Source organism: Terrapene carolina, unplaced genomic scaffold, assembly GCF_002925995.2.
Source record: "Terrapene carolina triunguis isolate 2854851 unplaced genomic scaffold, T_m_triunguis-2.0 Scaffold67, whole genome shotgun sequence".
Classification (NCBI taxonomy): domain Eukaryota; kingdom Metazoa; phylum Chordata; order Testudines; family Emydidae; genus Terrapene; species Terrapene triunguis.
In genome coordinates this window covers 26,097,437-26,124,655 of record NW_020664418.1, presented here as the reverse complement: position 1 = coordinate 26,124,655, position 27,219 = coordinate 26,097,437, and the positions used below count along the sequence as shown (strand labels likewise).

General features: G+C 42.2%; 1 protein-coding gene across 1 annotated transcript in view; it reads left to right on the top strand.

Annotated features, from left to right (window-relative positions):
• Nucleotides 1-20,707, top strand: part of LOC112110105 (myocardial zonula adherens protein) — an 87,921-nt gene extending 67,214 nt beyond the window's left edge. The window contains exons 13-17 of the mRNA XM_029910748.1: nucleotides 904-1,001; nucleotides 11,431-11,626; nucleotides 15,227-15,937; nucleotides 18,676-18,898; nucleotides 19,996-20,707. Coding sequence (XP_029766608.1) covers nucleotides 904-1,001; nucleotides 11,431-11,626; nucleotides 15,227-15,937; nucleotides 18,676-18,898; nucleotides 19,996-20,136 — 1,369 coding nt within the window. The 3' untranslated portion in view covers nucleotides 20,137-20,707. The remainder of the gene's footprint in view (nucleotides 1-903; nucleotides 1,002-11,430; nucleotides 11,627-15,226; nucleotides 15,938-18,675; nucleotides 18,899-19,995) is intronic.
• The last annotated feature ends 6,512 nt before the right edge of the window (nucleotides 20,708-27,219 follow it).

Sequence of the window (27,219 nt, the reverse complement as noted above, 5' to 3'; positions counted from 1 at the left end):
TTTGCTTTGAGGGGAAGGGTGTTTTCACAGCCCATTTGTATGGGCTACACTCTCTCTTACATGCTTCAGTGGAACCATGTTTGTTCTGCTATAACCAAGGCTCTGTGCACTTGCATTAGGAGGGGGATAAAACTTGCTCAAAACTCACTTAAAATAAAAAGTAATAATTGTCCATGAACAATAAACCCCAATAGCTTTGCCATTTTTAAAACACCCAGCAGTACATTAATCCATTTTAACAGCCGTGCAAAATAAATATTTAATTTTGAGGAATGCAGGTAGGCACATGAAATCAGTAAATTATCTTGTATAATATAATTTGCCCTCCTAATATAAAAACTACCATGTCCGTTTTTCAATTTGTTTGACAACTTTGAGCCTAGAGCATAATTTAATGGCACCATGAAGCTGACAAACCCTTCTTTGTGGTGCTTCTTGGGGCCCCTTTAGATCTCAAAGCAGCCTTTGCATAGCTATCAGATTTCTCCCATTCTTGAAACTTATCCGTGACATTTACCTAGTTTCGTTTTTATGAAACATTTTACAGTCAATTTTATTTTTTAATTCCATGTTATTAGTTTTTATGGCTTTAGGGAGACTCAAGCATGCTAAATTAGAGCACCTGTGTTGCTATATAGTCTAATATGTGATTTGTTGATGCTCACATCTCAAACTTGCTAGTATCTGGCATAAGATTATCAAGAGTTCTTCGTGACATTTAAAAAGATATCTGGCGTGTATCTAACGTGCAGTACAGCTTCTAGAGCCAGTATCAAAAAGAACCTTCAAGACACAAGTTCTTTGCAGTGAAGTTTACAGTCTAGCTGCGCAAAATTACATGTCAAGCAAAACAAGTTGAACACCACAGACTTTGACAGTTAAAATGTCTTTCTCATCTCTTAGTAGTACAAACATCGACAGCAGAAGGTCTCCTGAAACGTCAAGACCTGTGAGGACATACACCCCATTCAAGAGAGTCCTGGAGTTTACTGTGAAGAATAGTACATCTTAAACACACAAATCAATGCATTCCTTACAAATAAGCAAGTGCCTTTTGCAGCTTATAAGAATTAAGCTAAGCAGCCACAGAGAAGACCAGCAGCCGAGAGTTTTGCTCAACATTTTCTGTGTGCAGCTTTTTAGTAGCTCCAGATCTGAAGTTGCTACTGACGACAGTGTTTTGCATGGGGTTGTGGAAGAAGAGCAGCGTGAAAATGCAATATGTATTGCTTCTTGAGAGGAAGCTGTATAGTGCAATTTGTCATATTTCAAACACATTGAAGGAGAGACTGCTGTACAGTTGTATAGTTTTTCTGATTGTGTGTTGTAATTCTTTTTGTAAAATGAAACTAATTTATTTTATTTTCAATCTAATATAATCTATAATTCTCCTGTAAAAGGGCATTAATTTGCAAGCCACCTCTTTTCTTCTTGGATAGATCACCTGTTACAGTCCTAAGGGCTCTGTTTGCCCAAAAAAGGTGCACTAGTATCCAACATTCTTTTGCAGAATGTTTACAGCGGAGCTGTGTACCTTAGGTAACTATCAAAGAACTTGATCCTACAAACACTTGCTAGTGAACATATTGCTTACTACTCAGTAGTAAGCACTAAAGCTTCACTGCTTTGTTGGACTGAGACCTCGGTTTGTACTACAGTTAGCTGTAAGCAATTATATTCAGTGATAAATGTTTGTAGAATCAGGACCAAGTCTTGTAGTCAAGGCCCTACATTTGGATTTGGATTTGTTCTTGGTCCATTTTGCCCTGGAAAGAGGAATGGATAACTACAGAGCAGAATTTTGCTTTCAAAGGGCAGTAGCTGCATTATTCTATTATGTGATTTTGGATTTTGATTCAGAAGCCTATTTCTTCAAAATTTGGCTTAACCTCTCATGCCCAACTTCCATGTGCCAGCAGAAATTACTCCATCTACTCTACATGTGAGTATTTGAATACAGGGATGATTTTTCACATCTTGTTTATAATCCCAGAGATTAAAAAATAATGCTAAGTTTATTTTTAAATGTTTTCTTATGGTTTTATTAAAATGAGTTTTTTAAAAGAGTAACTTTATATTAGTCACAGCTGCATTTATTTTAAAAAATGTACTGTTACTTAATGTTGCTCTAGCATTTCATATTACTGGAGGACACTAGGCATGCCTCAGGGTTTCTCACAATATGAATGTGTTCCCCAACCTTAACCCAAGATTTTAAACTTCGGCACCAGCTGTAGAAACAAAGTAAGAGATCGTGTTTTTAATTAAAATGATTAATAATCTACATCTAATAAATGCCTTGCTTACTCCCAAGTTTTTCATGTTTTTGGATGCTTGTTAGAGAAGTTTGTCTTGAAATTGCACTTTGTAACTGGCAAATAAAATAGCACATTTTTCAGGACAGAATCACAAGTGTCTGCATTGGTGTGAATAGTTTGGAACACTTGCAGAAACATTAATTGTTCGAAGAGACCAAAACAATGGAATGGAATATCAACTAAGGCACCAATTCTGCAAGTTCATATGCACAGTAGATCTCACTGTGTGTGTGAATCTGCAGAGTTAGGGCCTAGTGAACCTGGACTTCAACTTCTGAACACTGAAAATGTTCATTTTCTAAAAAGCAAAGTTCAGTTCAAAGTAAGTATTTGTTTGTTTGTTTCCTCCCCCACCCCCGCCACCCAAAAAAATCAAGAAATGTGTAAATTACTTCAAATACAGTTGGATGGAGATCTGTATAGTATCTGCTTATCTAAAGTGTTTTATTATAATCTGTGCTACCATAGAAGTAGCTCTTAAATGTTTCATTTAAAAAAAAAATCCTAAAATACTGATTCTGCATTAATAACAGTGAAGGGATAAATCTCTTTCTGCTAGTGAAAAGGCATAGAAATTGCTCCACTGGGAAAGGGCCTGAGGACCAGGCCCCCTACTTTTGATTAAAATGGGTTACTTTCTATAGACCCCTGAAATGAGGAGCTATTTTTATACTGCAAACCAGAGGAATTGTCTTGTGACCAGGTAGCAAGTACACTGAAACTACTCACACCCTGACATCAGTGGTAACTGTTGTTTTAACCTTATGTGGAGGATCTTTCCTTGAATTACACTATGGTGCCTGAGACTTGGTGCCCTTGTGGTTTCTGAGAGACTAAGCTGGCTGAACTGGGATTCCACCATCTTACAGCCAGTTTGAAGTTTATCAGAATTATAAATGAGAAGTGAAACTATTGGCAGGATCTTCAAATACATTAATATGTGCCAGAGATGATAGTGAGAGACAAGGTGGGTGAGGCAATATCTTATACTGGACCAACTTTGGTTGGCGAAAGACAAGCTTTCAAGCTACACAGAACTCTTCTGATGGTGGTTGATTTTTGTATACCCAATGCATATATGGTATGCTTGCCTAGTGCATGTGATCATGACTCCCTCTGGTGGCTGATAGCAGCAACCATTCAGACTATAACTTAGCCTGATTTACACTAAAAAGTTAAGTTGAGCCAGCTAAGTCGCTCAGGGGTATGAAAAATCCACACCCCTGAGAGATGTATTTAAGTCGACCTAACCCCAGTGTAGACAGTGCTAGGCTGATGGAATTCAGTTATTGCCTCTCAGGGAAGTGGATCGCCTATGGGAGAACCCCTCCCATCCGCACAGGTAGTGCCTACATTGAAATACTACAGCGCTGCAGCTATGTCGCTGTAGTGTTTCAAGTGTCGATAGGCCCTCATTGTTTTTACTTTGTTCAAGTGATAGATGCCTGTGATCTTGATGCTGAAGATTTTTGAATTGAATCCCACTTGTGATTCTGGTGTCCTCATGGGTACGCAGCCACAGTTCATTACACAAGCATCTCTTGACATCTTACATGGCAAGATGGCTCCACAAGCGGTTTATCTTGATCATGTGATGAGGCTGGTTTATTATATGGGAGCAATCTTTAAACTTCAGGTGGCTGGATGAAGACTGAATTAAAAGATGGGTGAAAGGTGCATGGTTACAAAAGATGTTAAGCTTTTCCCCCTAAGTCATAATGGAGCCCAATGCAGTTAGTTACATAGGCAAAGGTTCAGAAACAACAGTCATTTTGGGGAGTTTCTCAGCAAATGGCATTTGCTTGGAGATTGTGAGAGAATGCGGGAAACGTTGGGCTGTATTTTATTATAAATATCAAAAGGAAATTCATTATGCTTTCAAAGGGTTCAATGGAATCTCTTCTGAAAGTGTCATACAGGCCTCATTAACTCTGAGTAAAGCAAAAAATCAACCACTCTGACTGTGAAACTGCACTGGGCTTGCTTCAGAGCAACTGGATCTTGGGTCTTCCTTGTATAAGTTTCCTCTTAAAAATATATTATGATTTATAGAATAATTTGAAATATGGATTAATTTCTAAACCAAATGACAAGGACTGAAGAAACTATGTACTAGTTAAGGACATCTTGATATCTGATATGCTGCATAGAAATCACTGACTAAAAGAACAGACAAGGATTTTATAATTGAATTTTGTTCAGACTTGATTGATGGATACTGTGTGGTCTTGATGACGAAGGAGGGAGAGGGGAAAAAAGTTTGTTACTCAGAGAACAGTTAAAGATTTAGGGTCAGATCATCAGCTGGTGTAAATCAGCATAGTTCCACTGTCAGGAGGTCAAACTAGATGATCAGTGGGTCCTTCTGGCCTTTGAGTATATATACCTAAGTCAAACTGTAAAAGTGTTTTCATATTTCAATATCCTGTTTGTCAACACTGGTTCTGATAAATGTGTCTTACCACACTGGAAATTAGGGGGTTTCTGGAATAGTCAATGAGATCCTTGTAGCTAGGTCCTATAAAGTGCATTGAATATGTAAGAGTAAATTATATCATTTGATTTAGATCACAAAACAGTGCTCATACCCCATATTCTTTTGTAATTTAAACCATGTTGTCAGCTTTCTTGTATTTAACTCAGAAAAGCATTTGGGGATTCAGTTTGCATATACACTGTATAAATAATAGTTACATTGTACATTTTAATATCTACGGTATGTAGGATTTGAAAAAGGATAAACTGCAATAAATATTCTGTATTTTATATGAATTTTTAAACTCTAGTGTCTCAACACTGATTAGAATATAAGTTTACCATAAAAACCATAGAAACAACTTATCCTACAAACCCTTCTAGGTGCAAAACATGTATGAATTTGAAAGTGATTTGTTTGGCTCTTGGACTTTCTTGTTAATGTTTCCTTTGGCAGATGTACTCTTGAGAACAGGAAATCTCTCCCTTGTTTAGGACTGAAAACTGCTCTTTGAGCTAAGTATCAAGTAGATGAGGCTCTTAATTAAAGAAAAGAGAACTGTAGACTTGTTTTGGATACACAACAACTGGCATAGTGGTCCCTTCTCCCTCAAAAAACAAACACAAAAAAAACTATTCTAAAAATGACTATCCATTCTGTTGTCTAAACCGAGGGCAGATGAAGATAGATTCCCAAGTACTCAGGGATGATGCTCCATTGACATCACTGGAGTTATACCACTAGAATAAATTGGCCCATTTTTTATAACTTAAATTTCCATTATTAATCAGACATATTAATGTGTATATTGTCTTCTAAAAACATATTTTAAATGAAGCAAATAATATGTTGACTGCATCAAAAAAGTCTTATAAATATGCAAGCAATAGCAAAGATTAGAACCAGGGACTAATCAATGATGAGCAGTGTTATTAGTTTACAGAACTCATCTTAAGAAAGCAAAGTGTTATAGCATAGCTAATACCTTCTTAGATGTACTTTTATATGGGCATTTTTTTATAGCTTTGGGGTGCCTCTCAGACTTGGACTCTGGTTTTCCTGTAAATTGCCAAAATGCACTAATAAAATCTTGTTACTATCTGGAGGTTTTAATGCTTCTAAGCTTTCATGAAGAATTCCAGGATTTTCTGAGTGGGGGATTGGGTTTTTTGGGGGGAACGGGGGTTAAGTCCCTGATTTGACATTTGGGAGTTTTTTATGAGTGGATGGGCAGGTTAAAAAGTGTACAAAGTTAGGAGTGTAGGATTTGGCCCTCTACTAAGCCCATAGGCTGTTCAGGAGATCTCACCATCATCAGTGTAGGAACATACACCACCGGGGGGGGGGGGAGAGGATGGAAACATCTATTTTAATTTTTTTAAGTAGGAGATACCAGAAAAAAATAAAAATGGAAAATTAAAATGTTTGTTTCCAAAACCCAAAAGTCAATGGCATTTTGAGTCAAAATTTAACATTTTTAGTTTTGCTTTGAAATATCAATTTAAATTAAGATGCTTTTTTATTTTTTTAGAACTTCCCAGTTGGTAAATCAAAAATTTCGATGCATCCACATTTTTCCGATAAAACTATTTAGTTGAAAAACGTTGACTGGCTTTAATGCTGTAGCCTTTTTCCTATACATCCCCGCCCCCCCCCACACACAAAATCCTTTGGTGTGGATAGAGAGCTTCAGTCTGGTACCTTCCAGAAGTATTAAAAATTCACACATTCAAACATCTATCTCTATCGGAATGTCCTCAATTACTTGTATACCGGTAATATGTCAAACAATATACTTTTGGATACATTGCCTAATTACTTAAAAGCCTAATCTCCCTATATAAAGAGCAATATTCCTCTCTCCTATCCTTGTCTCATCTGTCACCTCATTTATTCTAATTTATTTATCAGAAGAGTGGATTTTCTTCTCTTTTGCTCTTGTTATAATTGGATCTTCTTGTAGGTTCCAAGATGTTTACCATACAAACAATACTGAATTGCATAGCAACTGTTCTTATACTATTGAGGAATAAATTGCATTTGACTTCAGACATGATGGAAAACAGACTATCGCCTTCTGTCAGCTGTTATTAGATAGCACCCTCTCTTGGGAAAATAACCAAAGTGGGGAGCATAGTAAAGTCTACTACTATAAGAAACAAAGGGACCAATCCTGTGAAATACTAAGCACCTTATATGAGTGCTGATCAAAGTGTTCAAGAAAATAGTAGGTGAATGGAAGATTCCCCTCTAATGTGGAGGCAAAACATGCTCTAATACAAAGAAAACGTTCTTCAAGACAAGCTGTGAAAATACTATTGATGTGTAGGGTTGCCACCCTCCAGGATTGGCCTGGAGTCTCCAGGAATTAAAGATTATGTCATGTGATGAAATCTCCAGGAATACGTCCAACCAAAATTGGCACCCCTACTGATGTCCAATGTAAATATGCTACTTCTGAACCCCAGTAGAAAAAGAAGTGGCCAAAGTCCCTAGATTGTATTAGGCTGACCATGTTCAGTCTGATGACATCTACTTGTCTTCAAAACAGGGCTGTTTGGGGCATTTCGTTCCTGCAAAACAGTTCTCTGTACTCTCAGCTGGCAAGGCCTGAGAACGCATGACCTTCCCCTTCCCCACAATTGCTCCAAATGCCAGTTCATAGCAGGGAGGTAGGGGTAGGAGTGAGGAGGGGGTTTCAGATCCACTTCTACCTTTGAGCATTTGCGTCTGCTTTCCACTGCCTAGGCATCCATAATGGCTTCTGCTGAATAAGTGACAAGATCAAACTCGACCAGGAATGTATATTCACCCCATTCTTTTCTATAGCTGGATCACTTGATGACCTTCACCTAAATTGCTGATCATACTTAAACCATAAAGGGAATTCTAAATCTTATCCTAATACAGGCATCATATACTCAGTATTCTTCCTAATGATGATAGCTAAAGACAGATGAATGTCACAGTCTGAGTGATTGTCCTTATGAGTGATGCCATAAGGGAACTCTCACATGTTTTGTATCCAGCACATCATTGCTGATGGTTCATGTTGGTAATTTGCAACATGAGATTTCATCCCCATCACTGTTTTTCCTACTGTTGCATGGTGGTGTTGCAGTTTAGAGTTAGAAATATAAATTGTAAATGCTATTACCTTTCTGCACATGTAATAATGATTGAACTGACGTTACACAGCAGCAACTCCAATGTATAATAGTGATAGACCTGTAGATCATCCCGCCTAGACCTGTGCATGAAAAGAACCCTCTATATGTGTGTCTCCCTGTTCCCCTACAGAAAAAGGAGGCATTCTCTTTCCATGACATTGCCACCTCTTTCTCTGTGGTTTGCACAAGGAGAAGAGGCGGAGATAGGGCAGCAGGGGGTGAGCTGAGGGATATGCATCATCCTGCCTCTGGCTGTGTGAAGAGTAAGCTAAAAAAGTTCCACTTATGGGTCTAAAGGGTTACTGGGAGTTGTTCAGAGGAGGGGCTAGAATTCAGAGCAGATGCAGGGGAATAGAGCCTTCATTTGGCCTATTACAGCTTCCATGGGATCATCTAAATTGGGGAGGGGGAGTATTCTTGCCTATTTGTCAGAGCCAAAACCTGCCTCCCCTGACAGAATGATCAGGAAGAAATGGGGCAAACAGAGATTTTTTCCTTCTGTAGGATTTTCTGCAGGAGGGGATGATCTGGGCTGGGGGCAGCAGGCACTGATACAATCCACTCAATAGTCACTTCGTTGGGTTTTTCTCACCCCGATCATGTGGTTTTTTTTTTTTTTTTCCAATGGGTAGCTGCCGACTTGATTAATCTCATTTCCCCTGGCCCTCAGCCTTTCCATTCACCTTCCAGCTGAGCAAACAAAGGGGTGGATAGTCATTTTAACATGCTTCCTCCCTCAATCCCTCTGGGATTGGCCTTTAGTTCATCCTGTTCATAAAACAACTGTTTTAACAATCTCTGAGAAATGTGTCTCTTTACTAGTACTTGGACCAAGCAGCCTCTATTGGGATAAACTTTAAAAGACCCAAATCTGCCACCTGGGAACCACCATTCAGCTAATGGCTTTATTATTATTTCTACTAGATGGAGTGGGTTTAATAAAGATCATGGCACTCATAACAACCAGTTGAGAAAAAACAAAATAAGCAAACCAATGGAGTCTGAAGTTCTATATTTACCTTGTGTATTATGCACTAAGATATTTTAAAACAAGTTTGACATGACAAGGACACTATCTTGTGTTCTTTGTTTAGATTTTGCATTTCTCTGAAAGTCAATGGAGTCAGTTTCACTTTTGGTTTTTTTAGTGTTGCAAGGTTTAGCTCTTGCATTGTGAAGAGGAATGTTTATTTACTTCAAATCATCTGTTCTCATTTGGGAATTTTTTTAAAAAGGTAGAAATGTATCCATTGTCACTACATTTTATAAAAACCTGTATTTTCAAAATGTAAATTTGTGGCCAAACTAAAAATAGTCAATAGAAAATGTCAATTTGCAAAAATCCCTGTAATCTCCACCTTTACCCTTACTAAGCAATCCCTGACAATTAAAAATCTTGAGTCCTAATAAGTTCCTATAGTCAGCTACAAGATAATGTCCATTGAAACAAATGGAAGTGGCTAGATTTTTACCAGTGAAAAATGCAAATAGTCAATTTTTGTAAGAAATCTAGACCCGCACTACTTTCTCAGTAAACTGATTGTTGAACACCAGACACAAGTATCTGCTTCTGTTCTCTACCATTTCTTTCATCCAGCTTACTACAAAATGTGTTTCTTGCAATGAACATAATGACCACTTTCAAGAATGCAGACTTTGTGACACGGGGGATCCATCTTGAGTTGAACTCTGATGGGCTCAGGGCCCTTTGCCTCAATTGGGTCGCTTGATTTATTTAGTGCAGAAGTCAGCAACCTGTGGTTCACAAGCCACAGATCTTTTCAAACATCTGCACCGCTCAGCTTGAAATAGGAAACTGGCGCCACCCTACCATCCTCATTCAATTCCCTTCCTTCTCCTCTCAATCCACCCCTCTCTTCCTGGTTCCTGCTGTTTAAGTCCCACTCCCTGTAGTCTTGAGTGCATTTCTCCTATTTTGCTGGTTGTCTTGTGTTAATGTTTTGGGGGAATGTAGATGTATTTGAAAATTGCCATTTTGAGTCTCATCCTGGTATCTGTTCTCTGACACCAGTCACTTTACAAGGGGTGCCCCTTGCACAATAATTGAGTGAATATGACAACATTATATAAATGTTGCTCTGGGGGTGGTAGCTAATTTCTATTATTCTTGTTTGTTTATTTAAAGTACTACTAGAAAGTTTAACAAAATGACTTGCTTCAGGAATGAGGAAATTTTCTATCTGGCTGTAGGGGTCTGCTTTCTAACTGCAGAAGCACCAAGGTTGGGGGAGTGAAAGGAACAACTTTTCCATTTTGATGCATGCGGGCTGCTAAGAGTACTGAACGGAGGGTATAGATGCTGTCCTTTCCCATCTTTTTTGCTTTTTCAGCCATTACCAGAAGCTAATTTGAGAGGTGGAGGGACTTGTAAAAGTCACCACAATTCCGACTTGAGTAACCACCCTGATCCTGCTCTCTGAGCAGTGAAACCACCACACTGATTCTTCTATGTCTTCGTTCCTGCAGTCATGGAGGAATGAACAGGATTTGTCCCTAATGAATTAAAACACTGCATGAATATCTAATCGTTAATTGTCTAGGTTGAAAAATGAGACATCGGGATCTCAGTAGAAAAATATTGCAGACCCTGAGCTGGCCGCATCATTGGTCTGAACAGGTAGAACATAATTGGGTGACTGAGGATTGCATTCACAACTGGCTTTGCTTCCAACATCATCTGTGACAACGTTTATTTTTAAGATACAGTGCTCCACAAAGTTTTATCTATGGTAGAGAAAAACAGTACATTTGCATTATAATGTATGACCCTATACATGGTTATCTGGAACGTGAGTGTGAAGTTCTGTGCAAAGCAGGAGTGCAGTTGGCAGGGGCGTGGGATATTAGACCCCAAAGTAGTTGTGGGTAAAGATAAGGGGGCCTGGGAGGAGAAGGTGCGTGAGGCTTGCTCAGGAGTTGGTATATTTGTGTATATGGGATCCAGCAGGGGTCATGTAGAGGGGGAGGCGATCAGGGTTTGGAGAAGGGTTGTGTGGAAAGTTTAGTGGAGGGAGGAGCCTGGGGGTTGTGTGGGGGAAGGGACTAACGGGGGTATAATGTCTGCGTGGGGGATGCAGGGGTTTTATGAAGAGTGGGGTGTCTGGTCAGACGGTGGGAGGTGGGCAGAGGTTTAGGGGGCAGAGGAGGGGGATTGGGCACGTTTGGGATGGTGGGAAGGGTGGGGGGCGGGAGAGACACGGGTGGGGGTGGGGTGATGGTTTGTGGACGGTAGGCACTGAAGGCGCCAGGGATGTGGGGGGGCGGGGCCCATCCGGCCAGGGGAGGGTGTGCGCGTGGTATAAGAACGGGACCTAGAGAGGGGCGGGACGACCGCCCCTTCCCTAGGCTAAGGGTTAAGGGCCTAGGGAAGGGGCGGTACCTTCAGCAGCGCGCACACCCGCCTTTCAACAAAGTCTGATCCCGCTGCCGTACCGTCCCTTCCGGTAACATGGCGGTCTCCTGTGGGCAACGGAAGCAGCTGGCGGAGCCGGTGCTGGGGAACCCCCCGCAGTGGCACGTGCCCATTCCCGGCCGGCTGGCAGCATGTCATCGCCGCCAGGGGAAGGCGGGGAGCTGCGGGGCCGAAGCCTGCAAGAGCTGCAGGAGATGCTGAGGCGCCAGGAGAGGCTGCTGGCCGCTCGGTGAGTCCGGGGCCGGGGGGAGCGAGACCATCCCGGGGCTGAGCTGAGCCCATCCTTCCCCGCGTACGGTCCCGCGCGGCAGAGGGGGGCGGTAACCGGCGTAACTGCTTCCAGCCGGGGACCAACTGCCCGCCCCCAATACACCCCCCCCCCCCCACCCTCACCCACCCCTTGCTACCCCAACACACCGCTGTCATCCCTTCCCCACACACACAGCTGCTCTGCATCCTGCTCCTCCCACCTCCAACACACACACACTGCTACCCCAACACCAACACACTGCTCTCATTCCCCCCCACAGAGCTGCCCTGCCTCCTGCCCCCACCAGCCACCACTTCCAACACACATGCTCACACACACACAGAGATACGCACTGCTACCCCAACACCAACACACCTCTGTCATCCCCGCCACACCTGCGTGCACACACCAGAGCTGCCCTGCCTCCTGCCCCCCCAGCCACCACCACCTATAACACAGACACACACACGTACGCACACACACACACAGACTCACCACTACCCCAACACCAATGCATCGCTATTATCTCCCTTACACCTGTGCGCACAAACACAGAGCTGTCCTGCCTCCTGTTCCCCGCCCCCAGCCACCACCACCTCCAGCACACACAGATAGACACACCACTACCCCAACACCGTTGTCATTCCCCCCTCCCCCCCACACACACACACAGAGCTGTCCTGCGTCCTGTCCCCTAGCCCCCAGCTTCCACCACCTCCAACACATACATACACAGATAGAGGCACCGCTACCGCAAGACCAACACACCGCTATCATCCCCCCTACATTAACACGTGCACACACACATAGCTGCCTGCCTCCTGTTCCCCCCGCCCGCCCTCCCCCAACCACCACCACCACCACCTCCAACACGCGCAGACATGACACAGTGAAGCCTGATCCTGCCAGTGACTTTGCATGAGCACCCATCCCCCCGCTGTCACTTTGGACGGTGGATACCACGGTGACAGGAGCTGTGCCCTTCTGAGAGGGATAACAAGAGAGGGATTGACCTATGAAGGAAGGCTGAAAGAATTGGGTTTGTTTAGTTTGGAAAAGAGAAGACTGAGAGGGGACATGATAGCAGTTTTCAGGTATCTAAAAGGGTGTCATAAGGAGGAGGGAGAAAACTTGTTCACCTTAGCCTCTGAGGATAGAACAAGAAGCAATGGGCTTAAACTGCAGCAAGGGAGGTCTAGGTTGGACATTAGGAAAAAGTTCCTAACTGTCAGGGTGGTTAAACACTGGAATAAATTGCTTAGGGAGGTTGTGGAATCTCCATCTTTGGAGATATTTAAGAGTAGGTTAGATAAATGTCTATCAGGGATGGTCTAGACAGTATTTGGTCCTGCCATGCGGGCAGGGGACTGGACTCGATGACCTCTCGAGGTCCCTTCCAGTCCTGGAATCTATGAATCTATAAACAACCAGGTCACAGATCGGACTAAATGGGCAGAACAGGCCCAATAATCATAAGGATTTTCCCCTATTGAAAGGGCCACCTCACGGGGGCTGTGCCAAGTACAGCAAGTGCAGTGATAAGGGACAGAAGGATTTGGGAGTCCAAGCACTACAGGATCAAACTATCGTAGAATTCAGTGCCAGAAGGGATGACCGGATCATCTGGTCTGATTCCTGTATATCACAAGCTACCAACGCCACCTAGCACCCACACACTAAACCCAGTGACCAAAGTATTAGTCTACAGGAAACTAGACTGTTAGGTGCCACAGGCAGAGAATAGGTGGGACTGAGGTGCACCAAAGCCCCTGCAGTGGCAGGGAAATGATTGTTAGGTAGACCCAGCTAATCCTGGCAAGTAACCTGCACCCACACACTGCAAAGGAAGGTGAAAAAGTTTGTTACTGCCAATTTGACCTGGGGGAAAATTCCTTCCTGACCCAAAACATGGTGATCACTTAGATCCTGAGCCTGGGAGCAAGAACCAGTGAAGAACAATAGATAAATGATGCTTTTGCTTTAGTAGGACCTGATCTTGCAAGCACTTAAGCATGAGTGACTCTATTCAAAGTCAATGGGGTTCCTCACATGAGTAAAACCACCCCATATGTTTACATGTTTGCGGGGTCAAGGCTTTAATGATTTGCAAATCTGACATGTTACCTACAGAAATACATTGTTTTTAAGGAGGCTTTCTAGTCTCCTTCAATAAAAGGAGTGTGTGTGTGTGTGTGTGTGTGTGTGTGTGTGTGTGTGTGTGTTAATGAGTAAAGGCCAAAGTGGGGAGGAGAACACAATTTATTTGGGGAATATAGAGAGGTGTATCTAATCTTAGGCTATGTCTTCATTGTAAAAAAGATGTCTTGTTTCACATCGAGATAGCTAGTTTGATGTAAAATTGTAGTGGAGACAAGACACAAGTCGTTTTATACCTCCATATAGCTAGTTGAGGTAAACCCCAATTAGTGGGGCTATGATTGATTACAACTAGCTATGCTGAGGTAAAAACTCCAGTGCCTGGTCCCCTCTAAAAAATGACAGTGAGGTAGCAAACTTAGTATGAAGACATATCTTTTTTTTTTTTTTTTTTTTTTTCCCCTTCCAGGGAAGGAAGACTAAAGAGTGGGGAAAAGGAAGAACTAGAACAAACATGCATACTGCACAAATGTGCAATTTTAGCCCTATTCTCTAAGGCAGGGGTGGGCAAACTTTTTGGCTCGAGGGCCACATCTGGGTGGGGAAATTGCAACTGGGGCAGGGGGTTGGGGTACAGGAGGGAGTGTGGGATGGGAGGGGGTGCGGTGTGCAGGAAGGGGCTCAGGGCAAGGGGTTGGGGCAGAGAAAGGGTGTAGGGTGTATGAGGGGGCTCAGGGCAGGGGTGCAGAGAGGGGTGCGAGGTGCAGCAAGGGGCTCAGGGCAGGGAGTTTGGGCGCAGGAGGGGTGCGGCAGGGAGTTGTGGTGTGGGGTGCAGGAGGAGTTTGGGCTCCGGCACGGCGCTGCTTACCTGTTAGTAAGTTAGTAAAACTTCCTTGGACCCAATTTACTGGTTGTGAATGCTACTCATTTGTGTCAGAATCACATCAATTTCTAGGTTGGATTTCAGACACATACACTTCTATGATTAATTTGCTACAGATAGCTTTGATAACATAATAGAGTTGAGAAGAGTATTCTGGGTAAGGCTGTCAAGACAACAGTTTAAGAAGTATACTCAAATTTTACATATGTTCACAGTTCTAAAGTCAATTGATAAATATCTTCAGTAATTATAGCACAGTTCACTTCTGTCTTGTATTTTCCCCTCCCAGTTCTGTGATCTTTTAAATGAAATCACTGTAAAATATTTGCTATCTATTAATTCAGCTCAGAATAAGCTTCACTTGTTTGGCAAAATGATTACTTTTTTTCTGCTATAGTCATGAACTTATAAAACTACAGATGTCATGCATTTATGCAAACTTTAGAATTCTAATGTTTTCAGAATGTTTTATGTCATGGAACCAGCAATGTTTTAATATTTTCATGAAACTATTAAATTTATCCATCTGATATTACATATGTGAATATCAGAAATAAGACTTGAGGCTTGTCACATAATTATTTCTTTCTTATTTTTAGGACTTTTATTTATAGACTTCCAGATAAAGGTAAAAAGATCTCTGATTTTGTTGAAAAGCTGAAGCTTGCCATAGCACAACAGGAAGAATTAAGGAGGACAACTGAACTGTTGTCTGTTGTTAGACTGGAGTTTCAGACAAAACAAGAGGAGATTAATACAAACAAGCAAAGAGTTGCCCTGAGTGAGGACAAATCAACAAATAAAGTTTTCTCATCTATTTATGAAAACTCTGCTACTAATGTAAACAAAGCTTCTAAAACTGTTTTGCAAGACAAGGAAGCTGAATGTACCGAGAAAAGAGAGACACATACAGCTTTTGCAAAGGGCTATAAAAAACGTGATCAAATAGAGAGTATGATAGAAGACCATGCAAAATCTCAGGAAAGTAAATCCAATTTAAATTCATCCTCAATCAGCCTGATGAAAATTGATCAGCAGATACCTAAATACAGTTCTCTGGGTGAAACAGAAAGTGCAGTGGATGCTTCAGGCAACAGTGGTGACATGCTGGTTGATGCCTTTGAAAGAGTTGCAGTTGGAGATGGGAATAACAGTGAAAGAAAATCAGAAAAAGAACAGAACATTGCTAAATTTAAGAATAATCCCTTTGGAAGCCTTCCCACCGTGGCACCAAAAAAACCACATTATATTGAAGTTCTAGAATCAAGAGCTAAGAACCCAAGATCTAAAAATAAATTTAAAACCAACGTGTAAGTATTGCAGAATATAGAAGTTTCTCATAAATAGCAGGACTAACTAGTCTCTATATAAAATTGGCGACTGTAAATGCTTTTTGCTTTGTTTTGACAGAATTAGATGATCAAAAAGACATATGGCATTTAGTGGCATGCTAGTTTAATGTGCTAGTCCCCCACATCTGGGGACTGGGGCTAAAATCCTGATTCAAACGTTATCTTAAAATGTGTCACTTAGTCGCCTGATTCCACAAGTAATAAATAATCATCATCAACCCTAAAAGGTTTTTTTTGGTCCATGCTACAAAGCTATTACTTAACTGGCAAATATTCTTTTAGGATTACAACTGAACTGTAATAGCAGGTGGCTTGTCAGGATCACTCTGAATTTTAATTTCTGTATTGGCAAAATTGTCTGGAAACTTCAACAGTGACTACCTGAAGTTTCCCTGACTCCCAGCCACTGCTTTTTTATGGGCAGAAAATAAGCAGAAATAGAGAACTAGAAGAATAACTTCTGGCAGAGATTTTTCCCCCTGAAAGAATATTTGCTACAAGTTGGTGATATGATAGCTTTGCACCTTTACTAGGTGCTATTCTGGAAACAATTGATATGCATGATGGAGCATCATCAGTGTGTCTTCATGTAATTGAAAAGATGGACCTATTGTAGCTGCAGATCACTACAAAGTATATTGAAAGTATTAGAAGATTACAAGCTGTATGAAATCACTAGTTCATTTTTTTCCATTGATTAAAAACTTCGGATATCACAGAGGAAGGCAGGAAAGAGTGACTCCAGGTGTCTGTGTAGTATGTGATTTTATGGTTAGTATTAGAAACCTGTGTGTAGAGAGAGATTGTACTTAAGTAGGGCACGATCCTTCAATGTGCTGGAGCATTTCCTGTGAGAAAATGAATGTCCTCAACCTCAGGGAAGTTAATTGAAGTAGATAGTGTTCAGTAGATTGAGAGAGGCAGCATATTCTAATGGACTCATTGCTGAGCTGGGGACTCCTTCATTCTAATCCGGGGTCGGCAACCTTTCAGAAATGGTGTGCTGAGTCTTCATTTATTCACTGTAATTTAAGGTTTCGTGTGCCAGTAATACATTTTAACGTTTTTTAGAAGGTCTCTCTCTGTAAGTCTATATATAATATAACTAAACTACTGTTGTATGTAAAGTAAACAAGGTTTTCAAAATATTTAAGAAGCTTCATTTAAAATTAAATTAAAATGCTGATCTTAAGCCACCAGCCTGCTCAGCCCGCTTCCAGCCTGGGGTTCCGTTCACCTAGGCCGGCAGCGGGCTGAGCGGGGCTTGCGGCCGGAACCCCGGCTAGAAGGGGCCGGCAGCCAGAACCCCACGTTGGCAGTGGGCTGAGCAGAGCCGGCGGCTGGGACCCCAGCTGACAAGGGGCCGGCAGCCAGAACCTCAGACCGGCAGCGGGCTGAGCAGGGCCAGGGGCCGGCACCCCAGACCGGCGGCAGGCTGAGCGGGGCCGGCACCCCAGACCAGCAGCGGGCCGAGCGGCTCAGCCTGCTGCCGGTCTGGGGTTCCGTCCGCTGGCTCCTGCCAGCCAGGGTCCCAGCTGCCGGCCCCGCTCAGCCCGCTGCCAGTCTGGGGTTCTGGCTGCCTGCCCCTTGCCAGCTGGGGTCCCAGACACCGGCCCTACTCAGCCTGCTGCCAACCTGGTGCTCAGGGTGGGGATGTGGGGGGTGCAAGAGTCAGGGCATGGGGGGTGGGGGGGGGGGCTGGGTATGTGTGGGGAGTGCAGGAGTCAGGGCAGAGGGCTGGGGGCGTGTGAGGGGGTGCAGGAGTCAAGGCATGGGGTGTGAGGGGGCTGGGTATGTGTGGAGGGTGCAGGAATCAGGGATGGGGTCGCGGGGGGATGCAGGGGGCTGGGATGCAGGGGTCAGGGTGCTGGGATCAGGGGGGTGCTCCCAGCCCCCTGAGCGACTCACGGCAGGGGGCTGGAGGGATACGCCCCATTCCTACCCCCCTTCCCCCTGCCTCTTCCCCGCCTCCTTGCCAGTCTGAGCAGCGAGGGCCCTGGGGCTGCTCTTCTTCCCTTCCTCGCAAGGGCCATTGGCGTTAGGGAGGGAGAGGAGGCGGGGCTCCACGCAGCACGCTGGGGGAAGAGGCGGGGGGAGGGGGAAGCTTGGCTGCCAGCTGAGCTTGCCGTACAGCAGCAGCCGGTAGGACCAAGCTTGCTTCTGCCCCCTGCCCCCGCCAGAGAGAGCGGTAGGCAGGGGCGGAGAAGAGCGGGCTGGGTCGGCCAGGATTTTTAATGGCACGCTGCTGCCTGCTGGGGTCCGGCTCAGCCCGCTGCTGGGGTTCGGCAGTGGGCTGAGCGGGACCCCAGCAGGCAGCAGTGTGCCATTAAAAATCGGCTCGCGTGCCATCTTTGGCACGCGTGCCATAGGTTGCCAACCCCTGTTCTAATCCTTGCTGAAGCAGTGATTTACTGTGTGGCCTCGAGGAAGTCACTTAACCTCTCCATGAATTTTTCCTCATTGGTAAAGTTTTCTTCCTTGTAAAAGTGTTGTGAAAATTAATTACCTTTTTACATGAAGAAGCACTATGAAAGTTTGGCTTATTGTTCACTTCTGTGGTACATTATAATATGCCCTGATTTATACTGTCTCTTTCTTAGTCTTTCTGTATCAGAAATGACTATTTCTTGAATTAAAAACTGTCTTAAATTCACATTGCAAATATGGGTCGCAACTTCACATTTGATCCCTTTTAGATTACCAGCTGAGTGGAGTGGCTCATCTCATGATTCCTCACCTAGTCGGTCACCTAGGAGACTTGAGTCTTCGATTTCTGAAGAAGAAAGACGTCTTAGAGATAAGAAACATCTGGATGACATCACAGCAGCCCGGCTGCCACCACTTCATCATGCACCTACCCAATTGTTATCCGTAGAAGAATCAATAGCAATTCAGACACAGCAAAAAGAAATTTATGAGGTATGAATCAGTGGTACTGTTTGCGTCTGGAAAATGTAATTATATTGCTGGGACCATTCTGGAAAGCCACAGTATAAAGGCTAAGCCTTTCATATGTTAGTCAGTTGAGACTTCTAGACTCTTTATAAGGTCAGATTAATTTTTCTATTTGATTCTGTCCGTTTTTTTTTTCCAAATTCATTCTTTAGAGCTGTTTATCAAGCAGTGAATAAAATTTAGCATTATTCTTTGCATATAGTAATGATCAATTCATTACAGTGTTATTTGTCACTTCTGTGATTTGAACTCAAAAAGTATACTCAATAACAAGCATACCAGTCACTAGCGTATGCTGGATACCCCATTCATGCTAATGAAGGCAAAAGAAGTATCCAGTGTTATAGATCTGAAATGTGTGCAAGTAATTGCAGTTGATTTTCTTCCCACAGTGACTGGCAATGACCAAGTTCTTTGTAGTCACTGGAAGTTAAGGAAGTTTCATTTTGAACAGAGATCTGGCACTGGATTTTGGCATTGAATTCCATATGATGACAGACTGGTAATGCTTAAAACTGGACAGCTAGTTAAAACTTGTTGGTGTTGGACTATTTAATTTCAGTGTGGTACTGCTTAATACTAATTAATAATCTCAGCATTCCTGAGAGTTAGGTAAATGTTATTTCCCCTTTTTACGGAGGGGGAAACTGGAACTGGAGAAATTACGGGAGTTGCCAAAGGCCACAGTCTTTGTCAGAGCTGGGTTTGGAGCATGCGAGTTCTGTTTCTCAGTCATGTGATGACTCTGGTAGGCCACATCTCTACATAGGCCTGATCTTGCTCAAGTGGAAGCAGGTCTTATGTAAGAATTGCAGCATGAGAAGCTGCTGCTTAAGTAATAAAATGAAATAATTTCTAAATCAAAATATTAAAGATATTTTAAGGAAATGTCCACTGTTTCTTGCAGATATTAGGAATTGCTGGGATGAGACTTAATGTGATCATGCGAGTTACTCTGTAATGTTTCTATTTTTCAGCTAGTAGATTTTTTGATACCCAGGATGAATAACAAATTGTAGTTTAACTTGTGTCTCTCTCTTTCCTGTGTGTGTTTGTTTTAGGAAACGCAAGCCAAACTTGCCGCGCAAAAACTAGCCGAAATGTTGAATATTAAAATGGTCAGGTATGAACCTGAAGGGGAAACCTCAATGAAATACAGAGAAGTGAGGGATGAAGAAGACTACCATTCATTGGAAGACTGAGTTCAAAAAGGAAAATATCTGGCAATGGACAGTGTAATTGATCTCTTGTGCTACCCTTTTAAAAACTCGATAACCAGGATTCTTGACCATGTAGATTGCTGTGTATGCTAGAGGAGATGTGGCACTGCAGCTCTGGGAAGGGATTAATAGTTTGAGTACAAATGATATTGGTGTTTGTGGCCTGATTTTCATAGACCGAGAATGTGCTCAGTGCCTCTGAAAATTGCCCATTGGGCTTTATATAGCTCAGCTAAAGTAGCTGTTCAACATACTGTGGTAAGCAGTGACAAAGTGTCTACAAGAAGATGCTTATAGTTGGAGGAAAAATGAACGTAAAAGGAATAATATATTTTTCCACCCTTAAACCTATTGTGAATAGATAAGAACTCTGAGTTATAAAATAACTCAAATCCTCTTCAGGCTCTAAGGGACGTTCTCTCCAGTTATGGTGACCCTTGTTAAGCAAATCTAGAGATTTAATTAATTTGAAGACTAATATTTTCTATTAAAGGCCTTGGTGTTTTTTTTCTCCATACTATTTTTGTACATTGATTAAACTTTTGGAATACCATTGTCTGCTGAAATTAATAGAACAGATCCTTCCTCTAGTTTCATTAGAGGAAATAAAGTCTTGGGTGTTTTTTCAGTAATGCAAACTATCCAACCATTGAAGATCAAAAATCTCTCAAACACAGTAGCATTTTCTTTGTTTCAACTGAAGTTTGAAGGTGGAGAGCACCAGTGAAAAGCTTTTCTTAATTACAAAGAAATACAGCTCAGATAAAAAATAATAGAAAATTCTTTATTTTACTTGCCAAGACCTGGGTTCTGAGATTCCTCTGAAGCATAAGGAATACAGCTCCCTGCTGCTGACTTAGTTATTGGCAATAGCATTAGCTGTTGTAGGAGAACTCAAGCCATGGCGGGTAAAAAGACTTTTGTTCGTCCACTAGCGTTAAATATACTTATAGTGTAGTCTGCTTTGAATGACTGACATCTGGAAACTTAAGGGCCTTTCCATAGAAGTGCCATACTTGTAAAAGTATGCTCACACCCATAAAACACGCTTTGTGCGAATCATACATAGCTACCTGTCTTGTGTACAGATGCATGTTGCTGAAGCCTCAAGCATTGTGTCCTTCAAATATGTGACCCTGAACATCAGCTTCCTTTCTAGCTTCCAAGCATAAGTAACAAGCTAAATCATAGCTAGCAAAGTTATTGTCTAAAGGATAATTCTGAAATTGTGTTGCTGTATAAGGGAACTGGAGCATGCTAATTGAAAAGAAGAAAAGGGCCTTGGCTTGCAGGATGTAGTGAGAATAGTTGTTTTGTACATTCTGGAATAATGAAGCCTCCGATTAGATCCAAAACTTTCAGCATTTTGACTTCTGTTATGCATGCTTTAAAATTTGATTCTGCTGGTGACTTTAGTACAAAAATAACCCAGTTGAACTGGTTAGGAAAACATATGTTGAATCTTCAGGTTTTTAAGATTATATTAGAATGCAAACTGACTGGAAATTGGTTATATTTGTTTAAAAGTTGGGGAATCCTGTATATTGAAAGATTGAATAGCAGACACTCTGCTCCTCAGTGTCTCATGTTTAAAGGGATGGAACCGTGGAAGCATGTCTAATTTGTGACCCTGTGGGTTTTAAGAGCAAACTTGCCAGAAGAGTTTGGATTTTGCTCCTGTTTAATTATGTAAGCCCTACCCACACTAATCTTAAACCTACTTATGCATTAGTTTCTGGTGATTCTTGGAACCATACCACTTTAAACTGTGATCTTGTTTGCTTTTCTAAGCTCAGTTCTTGACTGGGGGGGCAGGCAGAGAATCTCCCAAGGACAAAGCCAGGTGGTGTAGGAAGTGCTGGCGGCTCATAAGTGGCACTCATTCGTTCATGAATCAATGTCTGACTGTGCTATTAAGGGATACTGCTGAAGTTTTCATCTTTTAGGTGGGACATCCCGTAGTCTTGACCATTTAACATCTGATTTTTCAGAATGTTAAAACTTTTCAACCTCAGTTGAAGTCAATGGGGTATGGCAGGTGCTCAGAAACACCAAATGTCAAGCTCTTAGTCAATGTAGATCTCAGGTCTCTCTTAAGAGTAAGGATGCTCTGATATTAGATTTTGCATATCTAAAGTCCCTCTTCAGTTTCAGTTGGATACAATATTTGTCACTTCAGGTTCTCAGTTTAACCTATTAAATCTCAGCTGCACCCTATTAAGTATCTGCACTATGAAGAGGCTTCTGTCCCAGTATACTCCTCACCCACACTGTCCCACCCTGACTCTCCCAGCTGTGCAGCTCCCAACAGGCTTGCCTTCTTCCCCCTCCCTTGGGCAACACAATATAGCTGCCTGGAAGGGAGAGCTGCTGCAAGCACCAGGGAGCCTCTCCTGGCCCAGTATTTCCCCCTGTATCTTTTTATTTTTATTTTTTGGTAACTTTGTCCATCTGCCACCCAAGGCTCCCATCACACCCTTCTGCATCATAGCATCCTTCTTCCTCCCCCCACCCACTGCCTCCATTTCCCCATCCTTGTTACCATCACCTGTCTACAGTTTCTACCGGCTCTACCTGCTCCTCTTCTCCCTGCCCCTCTTCCCACCAGCACCAATCCAGCTCTCACATCCACTCGCTCCTCTGCCTCTTCATCTCTGATGAGATTTGCTCCAGCTCTGGTCCTTCCTCATCCTCTCCAGCTCCCACACCCATCTGTACCACCACTCCATTCCTAACCTCACATCTATCCTACTTCTTCCCTCCTCTTCTTGTTTCTGGAACACCCACTCCATCTCTAAAAAGATCACAGCCATCTAGGACCTTGCCATACCTTGCTCCCTCCAGGCTCCTGTCCCTCACAGAGACCAGAATCCTTCATCTGACACTGGCTCTGCAGCTGCCCTCTTTTAGAGTATGTCTACACTGCAGCTGGGATTTCCAGCATCAGTAGACAGACTCACACAAGCTCATTCTCCAGCAAGTGGCTAAAAATAGCAGTGTGGATGTTGCAGCATGGGCCGGAACTCAGGCTAGCCACCCGAATCCAAGCCCACCTGACCCCCTTGGTCCAAGCTCATGCACCTAGCTCAAGCTGTCACCCATGCCACTACATCCACACTGCTATTTGTAGTGCACTAGCTTGAGCTGAGCTAGCGCAAGTCTCAACCAGCACTGGGAATCACACCACGGCTGCAGTGCAGACGTAGCTATAGAGGCCTGCCCTTTCTGACTTCCTGCCCTGGATCAGACATGGTGAGGGAGCTCCTCTTCTCCTCTTCTGTTCCTGCTGCTTCCAACTTCTCACTACTTCCCACTCTCTGTTGTGAACAACCCTGCATCTGACTCTTCCCTCTCCCCTCTGTGTTGCCGTCATCTACCATCCACCCAATTCTTCCCCATCAGCTTCCTTCTCTGATTTTGACTCCTGTTATCTCTCTCTAGTGACTTCAGCTTCCACGTTGATGACCCACCTGATTCCTCATCTGGAAGTTTCCTCACCCTCATCTCTTCATTGTACCATGCAGCCCTGGTTCAATTCTCTCACTCACTAAAAAGGCCGTTGACTTGCCTAGGTCTTCAACTAGCAGTGCTCTTGCTCTGATCTCTCTGTTGCTGATTTCCCACATGATTATCATCTGGTCTCAGCATCGCCCATCAGCTCCCCCAGTGTGCCCTGTCTCTTGGCCTTTCTGAGATATCCAGTCCATCAGCTTTAATGAGTTCTCATCTGCTTTCAGCCCTTTCCTCCTTGTCCTCTCGTCCCTTTCTTTCGTCGATATGGTTGTTGATTCTCTCCATGTTTCACGCTCCTCCACCCTTGACTCTTTTGCTCCTCTCTCTTCCATCACAAGGTCTGTTCTGCCAACTCCTCAACATCCACTTCCTCAGGTCCTGCTCTTGCGCTGTGGTGTGTCTCTGGCTGAAATCCCATGACCAGGCTGACTTCCTCCCTTACAGATTCATTCTCTGAGTCTGAGTGGCCAAATGTTGAGTGATCACCTCTGGGTGAACACTTTTTTCACAAAGCGATAACTCTACATCTGACCTCTCAGACCTCGTTCTCAAAGGAAACCTGCACTACACCTTCAAATGATGAGCCTGGGAGCTTAAATTCATAACTTTGCTAGATACTAAAAATCACGGACTGAATAGACACACTGGATTTCTGGCTTGTTACAAGAATCTAACAATCTGTTCCACCTTGTATTTAACTGTGACAGAGAGTACATTTCCCAGACCTGAAGAAGAGCTTTCTGTAAGCTCAAAAGCTTGTGTATCTCACCAACAGAAGTTTGTCCAATAAAAGATACTACCTAACCCACCTTGTCTTTTTGGGATCAAAATTCACCAGGAAAATGGAAATACTCATATTTAAAACTGTGAAATACAACTGGCATGGTTGATACCAGTACGAGGTGAGAGTTGTTTCTTACCATGGGAAGTTACAGGAATTTGTACTAAGTAGTATCCCTCCAGCTTACATTTAAAATTTGACATTATGGACTGGGTCCTCACATAGTGTAAATCAGTGCATATTCATTGAAGTAATCACTGAGGTCACTGAAGTCCATAATGTTTAATTTAGATATTTGTATTTCTTCCCTCTCTGTGTACACAGATGGTATTAATGTAGTTAGTTATTAGATCAAGGTGTCCAATATAATGGTGTATTTGTAACAGGCTTAAATAGTTGCAATCCAAAATCTAACCTTAGTCTAAAGATGAACACTTTATAAGACTCCCTTTGTATACTTTTGCTGACTGCCCATCTCGTTGAAATATTTCTGTTTGTACTTTTGCTGTCTATCATAAAATGTCTTTTTAAGAGAAACCCTCATGGTAGTGATATCATACCCTTTTATTTACTTAAAAGACTGCCCAGTGGCAATAGGATTAGCCTAGAGCTGGTTATAACATAATCTCCTCTTCTGTACCAATATTTGAACTGCAGCTCTACCATCTCCCCCACTGCTATAGTAAACCCCAGGCCCTAAATAATCTGTGACACAAATTCCAATTCTGTGGCAGGAAACCCACAATTCCATGACAATGTTACTTAGATTTATGATTTGATGATTTATTTATTTTTCATAATACGTTGCTGAGTCCTCCCTGGAAGTGCAGTGTGAAAGGCCTGAGTAAGGAGAAATTTATGCCTACTAAGGCTTGACGTTCAAGGTCCCTGTATAGACAGCGCCCAGCTGCTGGGGGAGTATGTGGCAGCTGCGTAAAGCTCTGTCCTTCCAGGACTGGCAGTGATGGGAGGGTCTGAGCCAGACTGCAGAAGGCTGGCAACAGCCACGGCCTGAGCTGATGTTCTGTGGCAGCCATGTAGAGCTCTAATACCTCCTCGATTGTGAAGTGGGTGAGCACAGATTGAGGGGCAGATGATGATAGTTTAAGATTTTTTTGCTAAAAAAAGTCTGTATGTGATTGTTATCCCTGTCCCTGCAGTTGTCACTTGCTTTGGATTGTAAGCTCCTTGTCATAGGGACTGTGGATATAATTTTCAAAAGTGCTGAAGTGATTTAGGAGCCTAAAGCCTGTTGACTTTGAATGGGACTTAGAAAAGTATACAGTGCTCACTTTATATTATTTTTATTACAAATATTAGCACTGTAAAAATGATAAACAAAAGAAGTAGTATTTTTAAATTCACCTCATACAAGTACTGTAGTGCAATCTCTATCATGAATGTGCAACTTACAAATGTAGGGTTTTTTTGTTACATAACTGCACTCAAAAAGAAAACAATGTAAAACTTTAGAGTCCTACTTCTTGTTCAGCCAATCGCTAGGAGAAACAAGTTTGTTTATATTTACGAGTGTCGCAAGATATTTATGTGCCATATGCGCTAAAGATTCATATGCCTCTTCATGCTTCGGCCATCGTTCCAGACGACATGATTCCATGCTGATGACACTCAATAAAAAAAATAATGGGTTAATTAAATTTGTGACTGAACTCCTTGGGAGAGAATTGTATGTCTCCTGGTCTGTTTTACCCGCATTCTGCCATATATTTCATGTTATAGCAGTCTCGGATGATGACCCAGCACATATTGTTCATTTTAAGAACACTTTCACTGCAAATTTGACAAAATGAAAAGAAGATACCAATGTGAAATTTCTAAAGATAGCTACAGCACTGGACCCAAGATTTAAGAATCTGAAGTGCCTTCCAAAATCTGAGAGGGAAGTGGTGTGAAGCATGTTTCAGAAGTCTTAAAAGAGCAACACTCTAATGTGGAAACTACAGAACTCAAACCACCAAAAATGAAAATCAGCCTTCTGCTGGTGGCATCTGACTCAGATGATGAAAATGAACATGCATCGGTCCGCACTGCTTTGGATTGTTATCAAGCGGAACCTGTCATCAGCGTGGACGCATGTCCTCTGGAATGGTGGTTGAAGCCTCAAGGGTCATATGAATCTTTAGCGCATTTGGCATGTAAATATCTTGCAATGCCAACTACAACAGTGCCATGCAAATGCCTGTTCTCACTTTCAGGTAACATTGTAAACACGAAGCAGGCAACATTATCTTCTGCAAATGTAAATGAACTTTTGTCTGAGCGATTGGTTGAACAAGAAGTAGGGCTGATTGGACTTGTAGGCTCTAAAGTTTTACATTGTTTTCTTTTTGAATGCAGGTGTTTTTTGTACATAATTCTACATTTGTAAGTTGCACTTTTACAGTAAAGAGATTGTACTACAGTACCTGTAATAGATGAATTGAAAAATACTATTTCTTGTTTTTTACAGTGCAAATATTTGTAATAAAAATAAATATAAAGTGAATACTGTACATTTTGTATTCTGTGTTGTAATTGAAATCAATATATTTGAAAATGTAGAAAATATCCAAAAATATTTAAATAAATGGTATTCTATTATTTAACAGCATGATTAATCGCACGTTTAATTCTTTTTTTTAATTGCTTGACAGCCTTAATTGTAATTCATTTTTCATAACTAGGGCCCTACCAAGTTCATGGTCCATTTGGTCAATTTCATGTTCAGAGGATTTTAAAAATCATAAATGTCATAATTTAAATCTGAAATT